Source organism: Neltuma alba, unplaced genomic scaffold (genome assembly GCF_004799145.2).
Source record: "Neltuma alba isolate B1F8T4 unplaced genomic scaffold, ASM479914v2 tig00011274_pilon, whole genome shotgun sequence".
NCBI lineage: Eukaryota > Viridiplantae > Streptophyta > Magnoliopsida > Fabales > Fabaceae > Neltuma > Neltuma alba.
The window spans coordinates 405,839-429,967 of NW_021635984.1; the positions used below are offsets into that span (position 1 = coordinate 405,839).

The 24,129-nt window shown below is 30.7% G+C and overlaps 3 protein-coding genes across 3 annotated transcripts; all 3 read right to left on the reverse strand.

Annotated features, from left to right (window-relative positions):
- Positions 1 to 3,715: 3,715 nt before the first annotated feature.
- Positions 3,716 to 6,681, reverse strand: LOC114763300 (patatin group A-2-like). Its single transcript, XM_028952924.1, has 5 exons — positions 6,568 to 6,681; positions 6,277 to 6,461; positions 4,867 to 5,027; positions 4,634 to 4,779; positions 3,716 to 3,808 (listed from the first exon to the last, which is right to left on the reverse strand). Exons 1-5 carry the CDS (start codon positions 6,679 to 6,681, stop codon positions 3,716 to 3,718), a joined length of 699 nt encoding a protein of 232 aa, XP_028808757.1.
- Positions 6,682 to 9,980: 3,299 nt separating this feature from the next.
- Positions 9,981 to 12,356, reverse strand: LOC114763301 (patatin-like protein 1). Its single transcript, XM_028952925.1, has 5 exons — positions 12,218 to 12,356; positions 11,944 to 12,090; positions 11,263 to 11,508; positions 10,249 to 10,418; positions 9,981 to 10,080 (listed from the first exon to the last, which is right to left on the reverse strand). Exons 1-5 carry the CDS (start codon positions 12,314 to 12,316, stop codon positions 9,981 to 9,983), a joined length of 762 nt encoding a protein of 253 aa, XP_028808758.1. The 5' UTR covers positions 12,317 to 12,356.
- A 1,457-nt stretch (positions 12,357 to 13,813) lies between these two features.
- On the reverse strand, positions 13,814 to 14,560 carry LOC114763318 (patatin-like protein 2). The gene is made up of 2 exons (XM_028952942.1): positions 14,339 to 14,560; positions 13,814 to 14,014 (listed from the first exon to the last, which is right to left on the reverse strand). Exons 1-2 carry the CDS (start codon positions 14,501 to 14,503, stop codon positions 13,814 to 13,816), a joined length of 366 nt encoding a protein of 121 aa, XP_028808775.1. The 5' UTR covers positions 14,504 to 14,560.
- Positions 14,561 to 24,129: the final 9,569 nt, after the last annotated feature.

Sequence of the window (24,129 nt, forward strand, 5' to 3'; positions counted from 1 at the left end):
ACGTAGATCACCATAGGTCCATTATCTACTGTTTTTTTTTTTTTTACCAGCTAGGTCGATTATCTAGTTAGCATTTGACTATTTAGTCGCTGTTGGTGAATCTCTCTCTCACTATCTCTCCCATTTTTATCTTTTAAAAAATTGAAACAAGAAATTAAAAAAAATCATACTACCTCCGATCTTTAATATAAGACCTCATTTGAGTTTTATTTTGATCCTAATTATAAGATCCCAATCCATTTTGTCTTTCATATTTGTGCATTTTTTCCCAAGGTAGTCCCTCTAATAATGGTAGTTCTAACCAATAAACTTGATTAGTAAGGATATTTTAGGAAAAATAATATTTATTTATTACAAATAACTAACTTAATTTATTTTTTTAATCTCTTCAAATTAGTTGACTAGCTCTTATAATTAGAATCAGAAGTAGTATGATAAAGTACAATATAACCTCAAGCAGATCAAAGCAAAGGATATTATAGTACATATCCATTTATTTTATTTATTTAGCACATCATTTATTATTTATTTATTTATTAAAGTGCCAATAATGGCAACGTAAAACCCCATAACTATTTAGGGTATGTTTGGATAGGTGTTTTTAAAAATTCAGTTGAAAAAGTTACAAATTGTTTGGATGATTAATAAAAAAGTTCATTTAGTTGTAAAATGACTGAAAATGGCATGAACTTTATTGAATAGTAGTGTTTGAAATTTTTTTGTTTTTAATGTGATAATAGTTTAAAAAATATGTAAAATTATTATGATAAAATATAAATAGTTTATTTGTGAAATTATAAAATAAAAATATTTGTTACGAAAAAATTTTTGAAAACAAATTGTAGATAATTAATTAAATATACATAATGGACAAACATGAACATAAATTAAAATTCATTTGGTCTGAATAAAAGCTTATTATGCTAACGAAAGAGATGAGGCAGAGGGAAAAATATGAGGGTAAATCTGGGATGTTCATTTTTAATAATTACCGTTTGAAACTGTAGTTTGAAAAGTCAGATTTTTTCCCGTTGAGTCCAATTGAGGTTGAAGGCCAGAAGTTAGTTAAAAAAGTTAACCTAGCCAAACAACAGTTTTTGTCCAACTCAGTTTGTAACCTTAGTTTCACCATTTCCAATGAGCTTTTGGTGTTTGTAACTGTAATCCAAACATGCTCTTAAAATGCTATCAGAATAGCATTTCTGCATCAGATTCAATAAGTGGCTGAAAGAGCACCGAAGAATCCTCTCTTTAATTTCGATGCTCTCTTTTCAAGACGACGAACTTTCTCGTCATAAAGAATTTGAGCCACCCTACAAAGATAAACGCGTAAAATCGTTATTACCATCAGAAGTTCAATTTCCATACACACAACCCTGTGGATGTGCCAATATTTGTCAATAAATTAAAACTAGTTTGCCATTAAAAGAAAAATCAAAACACAAGTTTTTTTTTTTTATTCGTACTTGTCCAGTGCTTCAGCATTGCTACCTTCACCAGTTTCCTCAGGAACAAAAGTATCCACATTCATCCTTTTAACTCGTTCCTTAAGCAAATTCTGTCCTGCCTCCTGCCTTTAAAAGTTTATCTATGTTTTCTTCTGAAGCATCATCCAAACCAATGCTTGGATCTAAATTGTATTCCTGCCCCCATATATAAGTGTCATACATTATATACATACATGATATGGCAATTTGTAGATGATTAGCCACCAATTACTTCGTCTGGTCATGTTTATGAGACCTTACCCATTGGTTCTTGGTACAAGACCCCTTATTTCTTTCATTCTTAGCTTAGATAATGGCAACTTTTGTACTTTCAGCAGTGACAACTGCACCGTTGAAAGTGAATTTTGTTTTGCAGTGAGAGTCTCATAACTAGAATTAGAGGAAGTAATGAACTGTGTTTAGTTAATTAATAGCTTAATTACTACTTTAGCAACTATTTATAAGAAACAACATATATATATAGTTAAAGTACCTGAATTCGAAGGTAGTTCTGTGGTTGGAATTTGAAAGCTGAGTTAATGTAATATTCATTCATGGTTGAAGATGCAGCTATCATCATAGTTAAAGTGCTTTTCTGCCAATCCCAAGCAGTCCAAGTGTGGTTAGCATCAAAACCAGTGGGAGTATTGACAAACCTATGTGTTACATGCATTTTCATAAATTTTTAGTGGGTTTTTGTCATTATTATTGGTCCTTAATTACATTATTTGAGTATAATTCATATTAAAGTGCTTTAACTTGAATTAGTGCATAATAGGGGTAAATTTGTCATAATTGTGATTGATTGATCTTTAAAGACAATTAATACTACCTTATTCTTGAATTTTGGTTGCAGGTGTTTGGGAGATTTAAAAATGAAAATGAAAATAAAAAAAGAGAAAAAATATAATAAAAAAATAATAATATAAAAGGCAACGTCTTGCTCCTACCCCAAAACTTTCAGATTCATCATCATCTTCATTCGGTCATGAGAGGAGGCGTGACGGGAGAGCAGACACGAGCGAGAGAGGACCAGGGGATTGCGTCAACGGAGGCGAAGAAGGACCAGAGGATTGCGACGGCGTGGCAGAATCTTCCATCATCAATATCGTCTTCATCTTCTTCTTGTCCTCCGTCTGGAATCAGCAGAGGCAGAACAGAGAAGGCAGAACGGAGAGAGCGAACAGAGGCAGACCAGAGACAGAGCAGCGACGCAACGAAGGATTAGACGGACTCGCCGGAAACTGCATACCTTCATTCTCAATCCACTGTCTTCATCGCAACTTCCTTATCTCCCATCAACCGAAGCCCATTCATCATCGTCATCCTCTCTTTTATCTTCCTTTGTGCCTTCTGCTATGGCTGTGATTATTGAAGCTTACGGTGGAGCTTCGGTGATGCAGAGGCTTAGCTAAATCCTTCAATTCTCTAGCACAGTGTTTATGACTTGAACTTGAAGCTTCAAAGGGGAGTTTCAGCTCTTCCAATCTTTACTTCTTTCATTGTAATTGTGATTTCTAGGTCTTAGAATGAATTTTACAATGTTTCAATGTGCTATGATAATTTATATTTGTATTGAGATTGGTTGTAGTTTGTCGGAATCTTTGATTAGTATTTGACATTATGCTATGATTAACTTTAATTTCTTTACATTGTACTTGGTTAGACTATATTTTGAAATTGTTGTGAATATTCAATGGTAATTCAAGGTGGTTTGGCTATTAAACTAAAAATGTTAATTACTTTTCTTTGATTTTTTTTGGCTAATTGTGTTGAAACAGTTTAATTGTGAATAATTAATATGCAAAGTGGCTTGGTATTGATTATTCTAATTAAACCGAGTCTAGATGGTGGCCCTTAGAGTCTTTTAAATTTAGCTAACTTCCAAATTAATTGAAGTAATGATAGCCTAAATCATTATGCTAGATGATTGCTTTTCCATTTGTCATCACTTATTAATTCTTTTTGTTTATTTCATTCATATCCATTTTATAAACTAAAAATCTAAAAATTACTTACTCATCTTGCATCCTTTCAAATTTTACCATTTAGTTAGTTAAAAAAAAAATCAATCCCTTTCCAAGTCAATTTTCTCTCTTTTGCATACTTAATTATTTAGGATTTCTTTTTAAAGGCTCTCTAAAGAGTATACGACCTGGATCGCGTATTATATTGTATTAATTCAATTAATTTTTGAAGTGGACCTAAAGCGACTAACTGTTTGTTCTTCAAGTATAATTTCCAGTTCCTAAGGGTAGCAAAATGATTTCTCTATTCTTGTATTCTTCTTGTCGGAACACCTCACTGACCGCAAGCCTTGCCTGAAATATTATAGTCAAAACAATACTTAATTAATTATGGACAAAATAATTAATGGATTGTTTACATGATTCCTCCTGTTTCTGCAGTTTATATTGTTTTTCTCTAATAGGACAAGATACCTATAGCAGAACTTACAGGAAGATGCCACACTTCCCATAAATTATAGACAGGGCATCTTAGTTGGCATATAATCTTTTGGTACATGTAAAAAAAGAGTCACAAACTAAGAGAGTGTTTTGGGTAAGATCAAAACCATAGTTTCAGAAATACTTTTACAGTGTACGAAGTAAATATGTGGAGAAGTTTGCCTCGATTTGCAGAAAAGTATTTTTGAGAAGTGCTTATTGGGCCTCCCAAACATCCCCTAAATATAAGTCAATATTAACATAATAAGCACTAGCCAGGAGTAATAAATAGTGAAGCTCATTATTTTAAGCACTAGCCAGAAGTAATAAATAGTGAAGCTCGTTATTTTTCTCATGTCAAAGGAATTCTAGACCTTTCAAAAGAATTTTGGATCATTCTTATGTGAGTTTTAACTTTGATTCTAAATATAAGACCTCAATCCACTTTGTCTTTCATATTTGTCTATTTTTTTAAAGTAGTCTTTGCAGTAATTACACATGTTAAAAGTCCCTCTCAAATACTAGTTCTAGCTAATATAAATTATCAGCAAGGGTATTTTAAGAAAGATAATACTTATTTATTACAAATAATGAACTTGACAAACTTACTTGATTTACTCGAATTAGTCAATTAGCTTTTATATTAAGGATGTATTTATCAGTAACATTAAATGGTGATAGAGCTCTAAATTAAATTACCGGCATAGATGCGATGAAAGGACCATCAACAAGATTAAATTCAGTATTTTGGTACTCGAAATATAGGGCGGAAACCCGCACGGTGCTGCTGATGTTCCAATACATGCGTTGAACAGTTTGACGTTTAACCGAGGAACATCCTTTATCTGCATCATTATATGTATAGAGTTAATTTAATGGCCAGTCTCAATAGGATTAGCTCGTTCAATAGCAATAGAATGACACACACACACATCTCAACAACCTTGAAGCTTGAGAATATAGTTGGTTGAAGAAGCTTGATGTCGAAGGAAGACATGTGGTTGTCTGGTTTATGAGTGTTTCACCCAACATCTCGGCCGCTATTTGCCGTAAATACGTCCTGCTAAACTTCGGACAGAAGATCCCCTTATAGCTGTTGTCAAGAAAACAAAGATACATCATTTCAACACTCAGTTATACTACCTTCGGTCCACAACATAAGTTTGGGTTGAGTAACTTGAGAAGATTAAGAAAATTAAATAAACTACTTTGAAGATTATATTTATCATTTTTTTAAAATTAATTTGCCCGTCTTATAAACTGATATATAGTCCATTGAAACATATACATATTTTAGAGAGATCATGTAATATATACTATAATTAAGTAATTGTTTAGTTTTCACAATTTTTTCAAATTAATCAACCAGATCTTATATTAAGGACCGGAGGTAGTACATATTACATATAAATTACTACCTTGGGTCCTTAATATAATAACTAATTGAAAATTCAATTTGGTCCTAAATATAAGACATCAATCCACTTTGTCTTCAATATTTATCGATTTTTCTCTAAGTAATAATTTCTATGGTAATTGCACATGTTATAAGGAGTCTTCAGTTAGTGGTAGTTTCAACGCAAATGATTGATAGGGGTATTTTAAGAAAGACAATATCAATTTATTACAAATAACTAATTTCATTAATTTTTTTTCCATATTTACAAATTAGTTATGTAGCTTTTATATTAACACCCAGGTGTAGGACTTTCAATAATACACGGTGGTTAAGGCAGATGGAAGGGGCTTGATTCCCCTGAAGATTCGAATCCTTTTTTAATTTATAACTACTAATATGATCAACAAGTTGCAAAACCAATCCAGCGACTCCCAAGTAAGACCAACAATAATATAATACTCAAATCTAACTGGCCAATATTGGATTTCAAATAGCGGTAGAAAAGAATTACTTTTCTCGAACAACTACTATAAGCATGTTTTAAACCAATAATCTTTGTTGGCGAAAACATATTACTACCTCCAATATTTAATACAAGAGTTAGTTGTATTAGAGAAAATTAAGAAAATTAGTTAAGTTAGTTATTTGAAATAGATAGATATTGTCTCTCTTAAAATACTTTTGCTAATCATATATATTATCTAGAACTACAATTTGACAAAACTTTTAACATGTGCAACTATTACAAAGACTACCTTAGGAAAAATGGATAAACATGATAGACAAAGTAAATTAGAGTCTTCTATTTGGGACCAAATTGAATGTGAAACTAGTTCTCATCACACAGTTAACTTCGACGGATGATCGGTAACATCATCAAATTATTTGAATTATACATAATCTGTTTTGATATTCTTTAACTAAAAGATAAGCCTATACGTACCATACTTCATTGAAGACGGAAGGACCATGGTCTCTGTAAAACTTGACAATTTCATCAGCAGAATAGGGAGGACGATGCTTGTTCTGAGGATCAGGGCCAGTAAGAATTGCAGTTATAATCCCTCCAGTGCTTGTCCCAGCAGCCACATCAAAATACTCTCCTATTTTTGCATTTGGGTTCCTTTTCTGAATTTGTTACTCAAACATAGATGTTTTACTGTTGTTTATGGAAATGAACACTTCTTTCTTTGTAAAATCTGAATAAATTATACAAAGATACACAAATAAATACCTGGAGGGAAGCTGCAAGCCGCTGAAGGATAACTCCAGGGAGAACCCCTTTCATACTTCCTCCATCTATGGCAAGGACTCTGATTTTTGCTTGTTCATCATCTTCCACGGCCATTGGTTGATTGGAGAATGAAACGAGTAACAAAAGGAACACAACTATTTTTGACATTTTTAGGAATTGATAAACACAACGTAAATGAGACTTTGGATATGGTAAGAGGTAACAGATCAGTTTGTAAGTTGAGTGGCCTTCGTTAATGACTTAGGGTTTATATAGAAATTTGATGAAGATGAGACAAAATATTAGTTACGCATAGGACAAATGGAAATTGAACATATGCTACACGTGACTGAGTTAAAAATACATACAAATATACAATTTAATCTAATGGCCTGTGAATTCATCATATATGTTAGTAAAAAACTCTATTTATTTTTCCCATTTAATCGTTCTTTTTGTCAGCAATTTAAATATTTCAAAATTTGTAATTAGAAAAGTATCTGTGCAGTGCACAAGATATGTTACTATAATTACGGACAAATATAGAGTTGGAAAATTTTTTTTGAAGCTGATCACTTAAGAAACTATGAGCCTGTTTGGTTGGGCTTATTTGGAGTGAAAAGTAGCTTATTTTTGCTGCAAGCCCGATTGCAAGGTAGTCACCCGTTTGGTTGGGTTTAACTTCAAAAGGAGCTTATATGTTTTAAGCTGTTAAGCCAGCGTTGGGGGAGAAGCTGCATTTTGTAGCTTATTTTGGAGCTTATTATGCTTTTTCACTGTTGCACGTGTCAGAGCTTTTTTTTCCCCCCCTGACTTCAGCTATATTAACACATTTCCTGAGTTTTTTTTTTCACATCTGACTCTCACACCTCTCCCACATCCTCCGTCATTTTTTTTTCACTTTTATATTTTTTTAATGTTTCACTTTATATTTAGATTACTCCTCTGATCCTAAATATAAGACTTTTTTTATAGTGTAAATCTTATCCTAAATATAAGACCTTTTTTGTAGTGTAATTACACTATAAAAAAGTTTTATATTTAGGACCAGAGGAATATTTTATATAATTTCTCTAAATTTTTAAAATTTAATTCACTCATTAAATTTAACTTCTTCATATTAAATTATTTTAATTTCATTGTATTATGTGAAATTATTTTTTAATCATATTTCATTATTTATTAAAACTCATACCCATTTTGGTCATTTTACAACCAAACTTACTTTTACTCAACCATAATCCAAACAATCTTTTACTAATCTCACTTTTGCAAACTAGCTTTTCTGAACTCCAATCCAAACATAATTCAGTTTATCCAATTTAGCTTTTACCCAACTTCACTTCTCCATAAGTTACTTTTCCAATCACTGATCTAAACAGACCATATATCGTTAGTTTTAATTTAATCAATTTTTTTCTGGTTATGATTACAGTATTGGCTTTGCATTATATTTAATGGCATGTTTGGTCGGATTACATGAAAGAGGATTACGTATAATCAAAATGAAAAGAGTTTATTTACATGGTGGTTGGACTTATGTAATATAGAGAATTACACTTGGTAATGCTAATTCTCTTACACAGAAATGGATGTATTAGGCTACACTATTTGGACGTATAAATGTGGATTACAATATAAAGAGTATTAAAAAAGATACTACTGGTTCTTAATATAAAACCTAGCTAGTTAACTAATTTGAAAAAAATTAAAAAAGTTATTAAATTACTTAATTATAACATACGTTAAATGATCTCTTTAAAATACTTCTGTGTATTATTAGATGATATATCAATTTATAAGTGAGGCAAATTAGTTAATAATATTAATGAACTACTAATGAAATTCTTATATCAAATTATATTTAAATTTAATTTAAAATTTTAAAGTTAATAATATAAACTGTTAATAATCAATACTTCACTGTTATAAAGAATTTTAAAACATTTAATTCAGATGTTAATCAAGCAAATAACTCTTGGGACATTGTGTCCAATGAAAACATAGACTAACCGACCAAAACACCACATGGAGTTAAAAGGGATCAAAAAAGTAAAAAGAAAAAGTAAGGGCATTCACTTGTTTATATAGAACAACATTTGATCAGGATGAGAACAAATATTAGTTAAGCATAGGCCAAGTGGAATATTTTTATTAAAATCAATTTGAAAAATAAATAAACGTTTAACCAATTACTTCGATATACATATAAATAATTTTATAACACTGAATTCACATTTTAATCAAGCAAAAACAACTGGGGAGAGGGTGTGAGAACGTACGCTAATAATTAAATAAAGTAAAAACATCCACCTCATCTGCAAGAAAATTATTATTTTTTAATTAGAGATAAATAAGAGCTTGCTCCATTTATAAATGCTGGAAATGGACCGTATCATTGATTGTCAGTATAGTTTACATATAGAATTGATCGAAATGAGACAAAGGGGATGTACCGCGTGGTGGGGTCCATTCTTGCGTGTCGCGACGAGGCTAGTTTCATTCATGCTTGCTACCTCCACGCTTCTTTTTTTTTTTTTTTGATAATAGCTACCTCCACGCTTCCCTCTCCTACTTTCTCACTTAACTTGCTAACTACTTTTAATTAACCTTTTCATCCATGCTCACTTTTTTTCCTCATCTCCTTCCTTATCATAAAATAAAATTAAAACACTCAATGACGGCCGCATCAATATTTAATGTTTTCCAACTTAATATTAAATAATCCTATTGAACTATTGGTGATGAAATGTTGAAATTGCGCCTATTTAGAATTAAGACTGCTTAGGAAATACTACCTCCGGTCCTAATTATAAGAGCTAGTTGACTAATTGATGAGATTAAGAAAATAAATTAACTTAATTGTTTGTCATAAATATGTATTGTCTTTCCTAAAATATCCTTATTAATCAAGTGTATTGGCCAAAACTACCATTATTAGAAGGACTACTTTGGAAAAAAATGTATAAATATGAGAGATAAAGTGGATTGGGGTCTTATATTTAGGACCAAAATAGAAGTCAAACAAGGTTTTATATTAAAAGCCAGAGGTAGTAATAAAAAAGAAAAATGATCAGCCACTCAATTGTTATTCGAACTTTCGAAGGGTGAATAAGGGGAAAATATTCCTAAACCCATTCAGCTATAGTAACTGTAAGCCTTAAACAGTTGAAACGAGAAATTAAAAGCACTAACACAATGCCTCAAGCTTTATTTATTTGCTGGTGCTTTATGCATAGCCAGCATGTGATGCAGTACAATACAATGTCAAGGACATCAAAGCAGAGGATATTATGGTACATATCCATTTATTTTTATTTATTTAGTACATTATTTATTTATTAAAGTGCCAATAATGGCAACACAAAAGCCCATAACTAAAATGCTATCGGAATAGCATTTCTGCATCAGATTCAATAAGTGGCTGAAAAAGCACCGAAGAATCCTCTCGTGAATTTCGATGCTCTCTTTCCAAGACGACGAACTTTCTCTTCATAAAGAATTTGAGCCAGCCTACAAAGAAAAACACATAAAATCGTTATTATCAGAAGTTCAATTTCCATGCGCAAAACTCTAATTTTTATCCATGTGGATGTACCTATATTTGTCAATAAATTAAAACTAGTTTACCATTAAAAAAAAAAGAATGAAAACACAAGTTTTTTGACGTGTGATACGTACTTGTCCAGAGCTTCAGCATTGGTGCCTTCACCAGTTTCCTCAGGAACAAAAGTGTCCACATTCATCCTTTTAACTGGTTCATTCAGCAAATCCTGTCCTGCCTGTACAAGTTTATCCATGTTTTCTTCTGAAGCATCAGCCGAACAAATACTTGGATCTAAATTGTATTCCTGCACCAAATATTAATGTTACACATACATATGTATGACATAGCAATTTGTAGATGATTAAGTACTATGGTTCCGTTTGGTTCGAAACATTAAGAGGTAAAAATTGATATTAGAAATGAATTGAAAAAGTTCAACTAAAAGACTATTTGATATGAGGGGTTGCTTGTTTCTTAGGATTGGTCAAACCTATATAGGTGGGGATTGACACGGGAAGGTGGTGTTGGAACTTTAATCCTAGGATTAAGATTTTCATATCAAAATGTCCATTCCCACTCCTAATCCCACGTTCACACCTAATCCTATTTCCATTCCAGATCCATAAAATTGAGACCCACGTACCAAACATGACCTATATTTACTTCCTCTGGTATTATTTAATATATGAGACCTTACACATCACGTTTTTTGACACCAGGTTCCTTATTTCTTTCACTCTTGGCTTATATAATGGCTTCGATTGACTAAGAACAACTTTGGAAAGTTGTAAAAATCTTTGACACTTAACTAAATTGAACTAATTTTCTTGATTGTCAAGATCTTGTAATTAAAAGAAAGGATCAGAGGATGTAATGAACTCCGGTCCCTAACATAGGAGTTAGTTAATTAGGATTAGATTTGGTCCACTTTATTTCCCACTTTTATCATTTTTTTAAAACTAATTTACTTATCTTATAAATTGATATAAAATCTAACATTATTCAGGGGTATTTTAGGGAGATCAGGTCAAATTTATTATAATTAACTAATTTATCTAAAACTTTTCAATATATCTTATATTAAGAACCAAAAGAAACACTGTCTTATTAGGACCTATTTATACCAAACAATTTATAGTTAAAAATACCTGGATTCGAAGGTAGTTCTGTGGTTGAAGTTTGAAGGTTGAGTTAATGCGATATTCATTCATGGTTGAAGATGCAGCTTCAATCATAGTTAAATTGCTCTTCTCCCAATCGGCAGCAGTCCAAGTGCGATTAGCATCAAAACCCGGGGAAGTAGTGTTTGTATTTCCAGTTCCAACGGATAGCAAAATGATTTCTCTATTCTTGTATTCTTCTTGTCGTAACACCTCATTGATAGCAAGATTTGCCTGCAATATTATAGTTAAATAACTGAACTTTTCATAACCTATTTATAGATCGGCTCTATCAAATATTAATCTTTTATTGTATACACATATATCGGATATTGATTATTAATCTTTTAATAGTGATTTACATACATGTATGATGTATGTATTTGATACACGTGTGTATGCATACATATATATAGGGTTAATATGCATCCAATTCTAAAATATCTTATGGTTCATCTACTAACTTGAAGTATTCTTTTAGGTACATCTAGCACCTTAAAGTATTTTGTGGTGCAATTTTGCCTGGGTAATTTAGAGCACTGGATGAATTTCAAAATGTTTTAGGGTGTTAGACACGTTTACTTCAAGGTGCTGGATTAACCTTAACCCTGTAATTTTATATATGGTGTACAGACAGAGAGGGAGGGGGAGAGAGAGAGCTTAAATTACCGGCATAGGTGCGATGAAAACGCCATCAACGAGATTAAATTCAGTATTTTGGTACTTGAAATAATAGGGCGGAAACAGTCGCGGTGCCGCTGAGGTTCCAATACATGCGTCGGACAGTTTGACGTTTAAGTGAGGAACATCCTTTATCTGCATCATTATATATATATATATATATATATATATAGAGTTAATTTAATGGCCAGTCTCAATAGGATTAATTCATTCAATAGGAACAGAAAAATGTGTGTGTGTATATATATCTCTCTCTCTCAACCTTGAAGCTTGAGAATATAGTTGGCTGAAGAAGCTTGATGTCGAAGGCAGAAATGACAACATTTGTGGCTGTCTGGTTTATCAGTGTTTCACCCAACATCTCGGCTGCTATTTGTCGTAAATACTTCCCGTCAAACACTGGACACGACCCATTAAGGACGCTGTCGTCAAGAAACAAATATATAGTTATATCATTTTAATACTGATGCTTTCAACTAAACATATTACATATAAATTACTTTCAATAGCACGTGTTTAAGGCAGATGGAAGAGGCTTGATTCCCCTAAAGATTCGAATCTTTATATGCAACCTATTAATATACTACCTTTAGTTCTTAATATATGAGTTAGTCGACTAATTTGTGTAGATTAAAAAAATTAGTTAAGTTAGTTATTTGGAATAAATAGATGTTATCTTTTCTAAAATACCTTTGCTAATTATGTATATTAGCTAGAACTATCATGGGATGAAACCTTTAACATCTGCAACTATTATAAAGACTATTTTGAAATAAATAAATAAATATGAGAAACAAAATGGATTGAGATCTCATATTTAAGACCAAATTAAAAATAAAACTAGCTCTTATATTAAGGATTAGATGTAATATAATCAACATGTTTGACTAATTATCTGAAAACCTTAAAAAAAAAAAAAAGGTAAATAGCTTTCAACACCTTGATGTTATTACAACACTTTAACGTTGAGGAAAATTGACATAAATCCCTCATTACAAATTTAATGGACAAATGGTCCCTAGGATGATTGATTTCACCTGAAAAGTTTAGTTACACATAAAGGAAGGTAAGTTACACAAGGAGAAGATGGTTTGCACAAAACATTATTTGGATATAAGGGAGTTTGCACATAGGGAAGACGACTTGTATATAAGATAATTTTATTTGTACAAAAAAATTGAGTTACATATCGTACAAAAGAATATTATTGCATATAAAGGAAGATAAATTGCATACAAAAAAAGGTTAGTTGCATACAATAAAAGTGAAGTTACACAAAGTTTCTAGGTTCTATTTGTTAATTAATTTTTCAATGAGGGATTTATCCCCAATTTTCTCTTGTTGTTATTACCTGTTAGTATCCACCACCCTCACCTTATTTATGGTACCTCCACCACCCTATATCATTTTTTTGGTGCATCAAAATCCGGTGATGTTATTTTAGTTACATCTAACACCCTAACCTTATTTATAATCTTATTTGTTGTTTAATGTATTGGATGCGCTATAAAGAATAAAATTAGGATGCTGGAAGCACTAGAAAAATAAAATCTGGATGCTGGATGTACCATAACAAATATTAGGGTACTAGATTCAATTTAAAAAAAATATCAGAGTATTAGATGATACTTTACCTAAACAAAAATAATCTGAGAGGAGCCACTTCCAATTAAAATTAAACTAACAATACTCACATCTAACCTAATAATAATGGATTTCAAATAGTGGTATAAAAAATTACTTTTTAAGAACAATTAAGCATGTCTGGAAACCATCACAGTTTCTACAATCAAATTATTTGAATAAGGACCAATTACTCTTATAATCTGTTTTGATGGTCTCTAACTAAAAGATAAGCCTACACATACCAAGAGAAGTTTAGAGTGAAGATGGAAGGACCATGCTCTTTGTAAAACTTGACAATTTCATCAGCAGCATAGAGAGGGCGGTCCTTGTTTTGAGGGTCAGGGGCAGTGAGAAGTGCAGTTATAAGCCCTCCAGTGCTGGTCCCAGCAACCACATCAAAATACTCTCCTATTCTTGCATTTGGGTCCCTTTTCTGAATTTCTCACTCAAACATAGATGTTGTTACTATTGTTCTTCATTTTTTAGTATGTTAAATATATAGAGAATCATATATACATTTTAAAAAAAACTTATTGTTTATGCAAATATGCACTTCTTTGTTTCCCCCCATAATCAAAAATAAATAAACTTCTCTTGAATATTGTTGAAATCTTGCAAATTTCCCTTTATTTTCGACATATACATGGATCTCTCCTTGAGTAGATGTGAAATGATTAATGCTTCTGACTTTTGTTGAAATTTCTTGGACATATATATTCTCTATAATTTGAAATATATACCCGGACATAATAAATACCTGGAGGTCAGCTTCAAGTTGTTGAAGGATAACCCCTGGGAGAATCCCTTTAATACCTCCTCCATCAATGGCAAGGACTCTGACTTTTGCTGCATTATCTTCCACAGCCATGAGTTGATTGAAGAATGCAACAAGTAACAGAAGGAACACAACTATTTTTGACATGTTTAGGGTTTGAGAGAAACAAACAGCTTAGAAGAGGCTTCTAATATCGTAAGAGATAAGAGATGAGTTCGTAACTTGAGCGGTCTTCGTTAATGAGCTAGGGTTTATATAGAAATTTGATCAAGACGAGACAAAATATTAAGGCTAAAATATTTTTAAAAAACCCTAAATTTTATATCATATGTAATTAACCTCTCCAACCTTTAAAATTATATAACACACCTCCCTGAACTTTTACATTTATGCACAAAGTCTTCATGTTATTAGTTTTATTCATTATTTATCTGTAAATGACTTAAAATTTAAATGGTTTATCTAAATAAAACTCAGTTTGAGGCGGTTATAGGTACAAAAATAATGTTTAAGGGGTATAAAATAGATAGCTTGGGATTATTTGCATAAATTTAAAAGTTCAGAAAGATTTATATAATTTAGAAAATATTAATAACGCAGAGGCCAGACGAAAATTGAACACATGCTACGTGTGATTGGGTTAAAGATCAAATACAAACGTATCATTTAGTAATGGTCCTTTAATGGTCCATTTTAGTGCTCCATGAGTGCATAATATGTTTGTACAAAACTCAATATTTATTTTCCCTATTTCATCATTCTTCTGATCAGCAATTTTACATATCTTTTGCAGTTTAAAAATTATAACGAACCTTTTTTATATGGATGAATTGAATCTTATAATTTACGTGTAACAAGAAATTAAAGCATCCGTGCATTTACCGTAATTATGGATAAATATAAAGTTGAAAAAAAGTTCGAAGTTCTTTCATTTCACCCATACAAATCAGGGATTCATACTTAATTGCGGATTGATGCGTGTGTGACGCAATAAAACTCATATGATACACGTGATTGAGTTTAAGAACCCCTACAATTAAGTAATATATAGAAATTTGATGAAGATTAGACAAAATATTAGTTACACATCAGCCAATTGGAAATAGAACATATCATACACGTGATTGAGTTTAAGAACGCATATATCACTGCAAAAAAAAAAAAAGACTTTTGGCGACAACTTTCAGTGGCGACAATAAAAAGTCGCTGCTGAAAGTCTTTCAGCGGCGACACTAAAAGGTCGCCACCAAAAGTAAGACTTTCATGATGACGAAAGTCCAAGAGTCATCACTGAAAGGTATACTTTCAGCAACGACTATTAGTGTCGCCGCTGAAGGTCCGACTTTCAACGGCGACTTTCTAATGTCGCCATTGAAAGTATAATCTAATAATATATATTTTATCTTACAATGATAATAAACAAATTCAACCCAATTCAACAACAAGAAGATTGGACATGGAAGGAGGTGGTTATGAGTTCGAGCCTTGAAAAAGACACATTTAAGGTGAAAATATTTGGACAGTGACGTGACAAGGGGGTGATGTGGCATGAGAGTGGTGATGTGGCAACGACGTGGAGGTGGTTGACGATGACATGGTTCTAGTGTGGCTAGTGATGACGTGATGTCGACAGTGATGACATGGCATCATTAAAGCCAATTTTTTTAAGCATCATTTTCAGCAAGGACAAAAAAATCGCCGCTGAAAGTCACTTTTATCGGCAATAAAAGTTCTTTCAGGCCGCCTAAATTAGCTTTCAGTGGCGATTAATGTCACCGCTAAAACTTCTAAAAGTGGCCATTGAAAGACGAAAGTGTCTTTCAGTGGCAACTTTTGTTGTGGCCGCTAAAAGTTTTCAACCTCGGTCGCTATAGCAACGACTTTTCAGCTACAACTTTTTGTTGCTGTTGAAAGTCAATTTTTTTTGTAGTGATACAAACATACCATTTAATCTAATGGTCCGTGAGTTTATAATATGTTTGTACAAAACTCAAGATTTATTTTTCCCATTTAATCATTCTTTTTGTCAGCAATATTGCTTATTTGAAATTTTGTAATTAGAAAAGTACCTGTGCAGTGCACAATATATATTACTATAATTAAGTATAAATATAGAGTTGAAAAAAAAAAGTTTGAAGCTGATCACTAAGAAACTATATCATTAGTTTTAATTTAATCAATTTTTTCCGGTTATGATTACAGTGCTAGCTTTGAATTATATTTAATGACATGTTTGATTCCGATGGTCGTTGAACTTTGTAATATAAAGAGAATTACATTTGGTAATACTAATTCTCTTACACGGAAATAGATACATTAGGCTCATTATTTCAACATATAAATGTCGATTACAATATAGAGGAGTATGAAAAGAGATACTATATATCTTTGATCCTTAATATAAGACCTAGCTCATTGACTAATTTGGAGAGACTAGAAGTTATTAAATTAAATTATAGCATACATTATATGATCTCTGTAAAATATTTCTGTGTATTATTAGATTATATATTAATTTACAAATGAGACAAATTAGTTAATAATATTAATAAACTATTAATGAAATTCATATTTCAAATTATATTTAAATTTGATTTAAAATTTTAAAGTTAATAATATAAACTGCTAATAATCAATACTTCACTATTATAAGTGATTTTAAAACATTTAATTCAAATGTCAATCACGCAAATAACTCTTGGGACATTGTGTCCGATGAAAACATAGACTAACTCACAAAAAACACATGGAGTTAGAAGGGAAAAAAGAAAAGAAAAAGAAAAAGTAAGGGCATCCACTTTTCTATATAGAACAAAAGTTGATCAAGATGAGACCAGCTATTACTTAAGCATAGGGCAAGTGGAATTTTTTAATTAAAATAAATTTGAAAAATAAATAAACGTTTAACCAATTACTTCGATATACATATAAACAATTTTATGACATTGAATTCACATTTTAATCAAGCGGAAAAAAAAACTAGGGAGATGGTGTGAGAACATTATACACTAATAATTAAATAAAGTAAGGACATCCACCTTATTTGCAAGAAGATTATTTTTTTAACTAGACATAAATAAGAGCTTGCTCCATTTATAAATGCTGGAAATGGACCCTATCATTGATGACGAGTATAGTTTACACGTAAAATTGATCAACATAAGACAAAACTTTGGTTATGCATGCGCCAAATGGAAAAAAATGAACTTAATGCTATGCGTGATTTAGATAAATAACACATACAAACTTAACATTTAAATTAATAGTCCATTTGAGTGGTCGCGAAGTACTCCTCTAGTCCTATTTATAACATGCTTTACACAGACCAAGAAAACCTTAAACTTTATTAACCTTCATTTAAAATTCAACAGCTTTCTAATTTTATTCCTATTTAATTCATATTATACCTCATATAAATAAAGTTAAAATAATAACAAATAAAGGGTAAAATTATACATTCATACAAAAAATTTCTTAGTGCCCTCTAAAGGGGACCAAAAAATATCTTCCATCTCTACCCTATAAATAGGACCAAAGGAATACTTTGTAAGAATAAGACTTTGGTAAAAAAATTAAGTTGAAAAAGAAGCGAGAAACTCATGTATCCTTACAATATTTTTTTTTTTGGGCCGGTGTATCCATGCAATATATTTACTTGTGGGCTAATATTCTTTAAATATGTGTGTGTGAATATCTAATTTCATATGCAATAAATTTGGCACCGTCATTACGTAATGGACGATTAAACCAAAATTCTATATTCCTATATATGTGCTCTTTAACTCGATCATACGAACATATCATAAGTCTATTTTTTTTTTTTGGGTGAAAATATCATAAGTCTAATTTTATTTGGCTTATACTTTACTAATATTATTTTATCTCAACTCGATCATCTTCATATGTAAAATCATACCCCTAGATCGGCATCTTACATCATTAAAAGCCTTATGTAACTTCTATTTTATACGCCAATTGATCAAAAAATGGGTATTTCATTTCCAGCATTTGTAAAGAAAGCAAACTCACATTTATCAAAATGAAACCAAGGCCATATTTCTCTAATTAAAAAAATTAATTTTATGGCAAAATTACGGTAGTCCTTTCTAGATTTAACTACTAGTATATGTTTACCGTATCCCCTAGAGTTATTTGCTTAACTAAATTTGATTTAAATATTATAAAATTTCTTTGAAAAGTTGATTCAAATGTTATAAAATTTCTTTGATATATATGGGAACAAAGTGGTATTCAAAATTGGAGAAAAAAAAGAGTGGTATTGAAAAAAAAATGTCTCTCATCTACTTTCTTTATTCTACTCAATGGGTGTAAAATTGAAAAAAACTTTATTAATTATCTTGCAAGTCACTTATATTTAGAAACAAATTTTTCTTCTACAATTAATTTATATATAAACACTGAGTGCTATAAATAAGAGCTTGGTCCCATGGATTTTGGATCCATTCTTGATGTCCAAAATATTTAAAGAAGTTGTTGGCCAATGTAACGTCACTTGTAGGGAAAAAGTTTTGGTCATAATAGTAGTCACTTATAGTATATTTAATGTTTATTTTTTAATTTTATTCTTATTTAATATTTATTAAAAAGAGAGAGAAAATAATTAAAGAATGGAGATATAAGAATGATTTATAAATGTAGAGAGAGAGAGGTAACTTTAATAAGGATAAAATTAGAAAATTTTATCAATTTAATACATTTCTTGGGGTACGAAAATGTTTCCAAGTAACTTATATACTCCCTCCGTTCCTTATTATAAGAGACAAATAACCGAAGTACGTTGATAAAAAAAACAGTTAAAATTAGTTAAGAACAATTAATGTGTAAAAAGTATAATTTTTTTTCAAAAATGCCCTCATTAATAAGGAGAGAGAGAGCATGAGAGAGAATAATTAAATTATTAAAAGAAAGAGAAGTGAGAGGGAGAAAGAGTGTGAGTTGAAAATAATAAATATGGGTAAAATAGTAAATCAATACAAAAAAGGAGAGACAACTTGTAAGTGTCTCTTATATATAGGAACATGCTATAAGCATCAAATGTCTCTTATAATAACGAACGGAGGGAGTATTAAGAATTAGAGTGATATTAAATTAATAAAGTAATTACTTTAATATCGGTTAAAGTAATTTGACTTAATAAAAGATCATGCGTATCAAATTCCGCATCTTGTCAATGACTAGTTGCACCGACCACGTTTATAAATGCTGGAAATGGACCGTATCATTGATTATGAGTGTAGTTTACATATAAAATTGGTCGAAATGAGACAAGGGGGATGTACCGCGTGGTGGGGTACATTCTTGCGTGTCGTGGCCAAGTTTGCCTTCGTTTGAGTTGGGCCGCAGCCATAACCGGGTGCGTCATAACTCATTTTGTCTCTGAAAAATATTGCTCTTCTAATTCAAGTGAGGAGTCTTACTCCTAATTTGAAATCTATTTGTTTTTCTTTATCACCATAGCGTGATTCTAAAGCCAACTTGATCTTCAAATACTTCTAAAAGTTTCTCAAGTGGCTTGACATAATTACTCTTAATGCCAAAATATATTTTGTAAAAATGACAAATTTTATTAGCTCAAAAATAATAAGAATAAAAGTCAAAAGATGAATAAATACATTTAAAAATACATAAAACTAAAAAAAAAAAAAGTGCTAAAATAGCATAGAATTCTAGTGATTAACATTTACATATAAAATTGATCGAAATGAGACAAAGGGGACGTACCACGTGATGGGGTACCTTCTTGCGTGTCTTGGTGAGGCTAGATTCCGGTTGGAACCTCTTTTCTTTTGTTCCCATCCTGTTACTTCCTCTCTTTTTTTAACTGTAATATTAACATATTTTAACAGTTTAGATTTTAATTTTTTTAAAAATATTTATAAAAAAATTTTAAAAACATTTAATGCACTTCTGAATTTTGAATTAAATTTTAATATTTTTTGATTTATTATTTATTTATTTTTATAATTTAATGTTTTAATAATAGTTTTAAAAAATTTAAATCTGAAATATTAAAAATATTTATCTAACTGTTAAAATATTAATATAGTTCATTCATGCTTGCTGCCGCCACAAAGGGCATGCATCGCGTGGTGGGGTCCACCCGGCTCCCTCCGCGCTTACCTGTCCTACTTTCTCACTTAACCTCCCTTTTGGCGGTCCAATCCCCTGCTAGTTACTTTTAAGAGAAAATTAGAACAAAGAACTTGCAGAGAGAAAAATTTAGTGTAAAGAATCATAAAAATTAGAATTATTTTAAAAGACCATATATTAAAATATAATTTTAGAAAGACAAAATTACCCACAATTAATCCTCTTATATTCTCTCATAAGATATTTCAAAAATTGACTGTTAGTGAGTTTCTCCATTTGCTATTAGCAGTTGATTTAATGTAATTAAAAATAGGTTAAAATATATTTTTAGTTTTTTAACTTTATACAAGGTTTCATTTTGATTTTTTAACTTTAAAAAGTAAACTTTTAGTCATTTAACCCTAAAACTGTTAACAAAAAAATAATAATATTAAGCTTTTGAATATTGATAAAACATTACTAGATGCTAACATATTAAATTTAATATTCAAAACAACCATGATTTTATCACAAATCATTATTTAAGAATAAAAATTTTAGAATTAAAGGACTAAAAGTATATTTTTTAAAATTAAGGGACCAAACTAAAACCTTACGTAAAGTTAAAGAACTAAATGTATACTTTAGTCTTAAAAATATATATATAGCTTTATAATTTAATTAAAAATACACACACATATATATATATATACACAATTGCAAAATATTTTCAGCCAACACATATATTTAAAATATTTTTACAAACAAGTTTTAATAAATAAATGAAATTAAACATTTAAATTATTACAAAATAAAATTTTATTTTTATAAAATTAATTAAACTTATAATATGTTAATTGATTTAATTGCATAACAAAAATATTAGAATATGTATTTTTAATTTTGAATAAAGATATGTTATATGTGATTAAATGATAATTATCAAATAGTATTTGTGTTAAGGAAGGCTATTTTGGTCCAAATAATAAGTTAACACTATGATTTCATAGTTATAGATAAAAGTTAAATTTCAGAACTAGAAAAAAAAAACGTGTGCAATGTATATTTTGATTTTAAGGATATTTATATACATTTTCAAAATAAAAGGAGATCTCCGGCCGTAATTTAATTAGAAAGAATATTGATGTGTTTTGCTCTTTTTTTTAATCCCTGAATTTAAACAAAATTAGAAAAATCACAAAGACAACGAATAAAGTGGTAAAGGTAATATGGTACCTTAAAATCTATACTTGAACACTTGGTCCTTTCAAATAATTTTAATTTTTATGGTCCTTCTTACTAAATATTTTTCTCTACAGGTCCTTCATTCATGCTCACCTTTTTTACTTATCTTCTTCCTTACCATAAAATAAAATTAAAACAAGCACCTGTTTCTCAATGACGGCCGCATCAATATTTAATGTTTTCCAACTTAATATTAAATAATCCTATTGAATTATTAGTGGTGAAATGTTGAAATTGCGCCTATTTAGAATTAAGACTGCTTGGGAAATAATAAAAAAAATGATCAACCACTCAATTGTTATTCGAACTTTCGAAGGCTGAATAAGGGGAACATATCCTAAACCCATTCAGCTATAGTAACTAAAAGCTTTAAACAGTTGAAACGAGAAACTAGAAGCACTAACACAATGCCTCAAGCTTTATTTATTTGCTGGTGCTTTATGCACAGCCAGCATGTGATGCAGTACAATACAACGTCAAGGACATCAAAGCAGAGGATATTACGGAACATGTCCATTTATTTTATTTAGTACATTATTTATTTATTCATTAAAGTGCTAATAATGGCAACGTAAAACCCCATAACTATTTAAAATGCTATCAGAATAGCATTTCTGCATCAGATTCAATAAGTGGCCGAAAGAGCACCGAAGAATCCTCTCTTCAATTTCGATGCTCTCTTTCCAAGACGACGAACTTTCTCTTCATGAAGAATTTGAGCCAGCCCACAAAGAAAAACACATAAAATCGTAATTATCAGAAGCTCAATTTCCTTGCGCAAAACTCTAATTTTTATCCATGTGGATGTACCAATATTTGTCAATAAATTAAAACAAGTTTGCCATTAAAAAAAAAAAAAGAATCAAAACACAAGTTTTTTTACGTGTGATACGTACTTGTCCAGAGCTTCAGCATTGGTACCTTCACCAGTTTACTCTGGAACAAAAGTATCTACATTCATCCTTTTAACTGGTTCATTCAGCAAATCCTGTCCTGCCTGTACAAGTTTATCCATGTTTTCTTCTGAAGCATTAGCCGAACCAATACTTGGATCTAAATTGTATTCCTGCACCAAATATTAATGTTACACATACATATGTGTGATATAGCAATTTGTAGATGATTAACTACTATGGTCCCATTTGGTAAGAAACACTGAGAGGTAAAAATTGATATTAGAAATGAAATTGAAAAAGTTTAACTAAAAGAGTATTTGATATGAGAGATTGCTTATTATTTAGGATTGGACAAACCTATATAGGTGGGGATTGACATGGGAAGATGGTTTTGGAACTTTAATCCTAGGATTAAGATTTTCATATCAAAGTGTCCATTACCTCCATTCCCACTCCTAATCCCACCTTCACACCCAATCCTAATTCCATTCCGGCTCCATCAAAATTGAGACCACGTACCAAACATGACCTATAACTACTTCCTCTCGTCTTATTTAATTTGAGACCTTACCCATCGCGGTTTTTAATACAAGGTTCTTTGTTTCTTTCACTCTTGGCTTAAATAATGGCTTCGATTGATTAGGAACAACTTTGGAAAGTTGTAAAAAATCTTTGACACTTAACTAAAGTGAACTAATTTTCTCAATCATCAAGGTCTTGTAATTAAAAAAAGGATCAGAAGATGTGATGAACTCCGGTCGCTAATTTAGGAGTTAGTTAATTAGAACTAGGGAGATGGCGTGAGAACATATACTAATAATTAAATAAAGAAAGGACGTCCGCCTTATTTGCAAGAAAATTATTATTATTTAATTAGATATAAATAAGAGCTTGCTCCATTTATAAATGCTGGAAATGAACCCTATCACTGATGCTGAGTGTAGTTTACCTATAACATTGATCAAAATGAGACAAAATATTAGTTACGCATACGCCAAATGAAATTAATTTAATTTAATGCCATGCATCATTTAGATAAATAACACATACAAACCTAACATTTAAATTAGTAGTGGTCCACAAGTACTTTATAAGAATAAAACTTTGGTAAAAATTAAGTTGAAAAAAAAGCGTGAAACTCATGTTGTATGCATACAATATATTTTTGATGGCCGGTGTATCCATGTAAAATATTTACTTGTGGGCTAATTTTTTTTTTTTTATATATGTGTGTGAATATCTAATTTCATATTCAATAAATTCGGCACCGTCATTACGTAATGGACCTTTAAACCAAAATTCTATATTCCTATATGTGTTCTTTAACTGGATCATCACACGCACTTGATGAGAGCCTTTGTCATTCGTCTTGGAGTTCCTGATCAAAAATAAATCCAAGTAATGCAATATAGTGCAAAACTTATGTCGTTTCATTTCAAAGAGCCTTTATTTGAAATCCTAAGCAAACTAAATATCAGAAATAAAGAATTGACTTGGAAAGGGATTAATTTTCTTTTTAACTAACTAATTGGCAAAATTTAA

What these genes read in the sequence shown, in the direction of transcription:
- LOC114763300 (XM_028952924.1), bottom strand. Translation starts at nt 6,681, where the DNA reads ATGGCCGTGGAAGATGATGAACAAGCAAAAATCAGAGTCCTTGCCATA. An exon ending in AGCTTCAAGGTTGTTGAGAT is followed by an intron (nt 4,780 to 4,866) that starts GTGTGTGTGTGT and finishes ATAATGATGCAG; the next exon opens with ATAAAGGATGTTCCTCGGTT. An exon ending in CTTTCATCGCATCTATGCCG is followed by an intron (nt 3,809 to 4,633) that starts GTAATTTAATTT and finishes ATAATATTTCAG; the next exon opens with GCAAGGCTTGCGGTCAGTGA.
- LOC114763301 (XM_028952925.1), bottom strand. Translation starts at nt 12,316, where the DNA reads ATGTTGGGTGAAACACTGATAAACCAGACAGCCACAAATGTTGTCATT. An exon ending in TTTTCATCGCACCTATGCCG is followed by an intron (nt 11,509 to 11,943) that starts GTAATTTAAGCT and finishes ATAATATTGCAG; the next exon opens with GCAAATCTTGCTATCAATGA. An exon ending in AATGCTGAAGCTCTGGACAA is followed by an intron (nt 10,081 to 10,248) that starts GTACGTATCACA and finishes TTTTCTTTGTAG; the next exon opens with GCTGGCTCAAATTCTTTATG.
- LOC114763318 (XM_028952942.1), bottom strand. Translation starts at nt 14,503, where the DNA reads ATGTCAAAAATAGTTGTGTTCCTTCTGTTACTTGTTGCATTCTTCAAT. An exon ending in AACTTGAAGCTGACCTCCAG is followed by an intron (nt 14,015 to 14,338) that starts GTATTTATTATG and finishes TGAGAAATTCAG; the next exon opens with AAAAGGGACCCAAATGCAAG.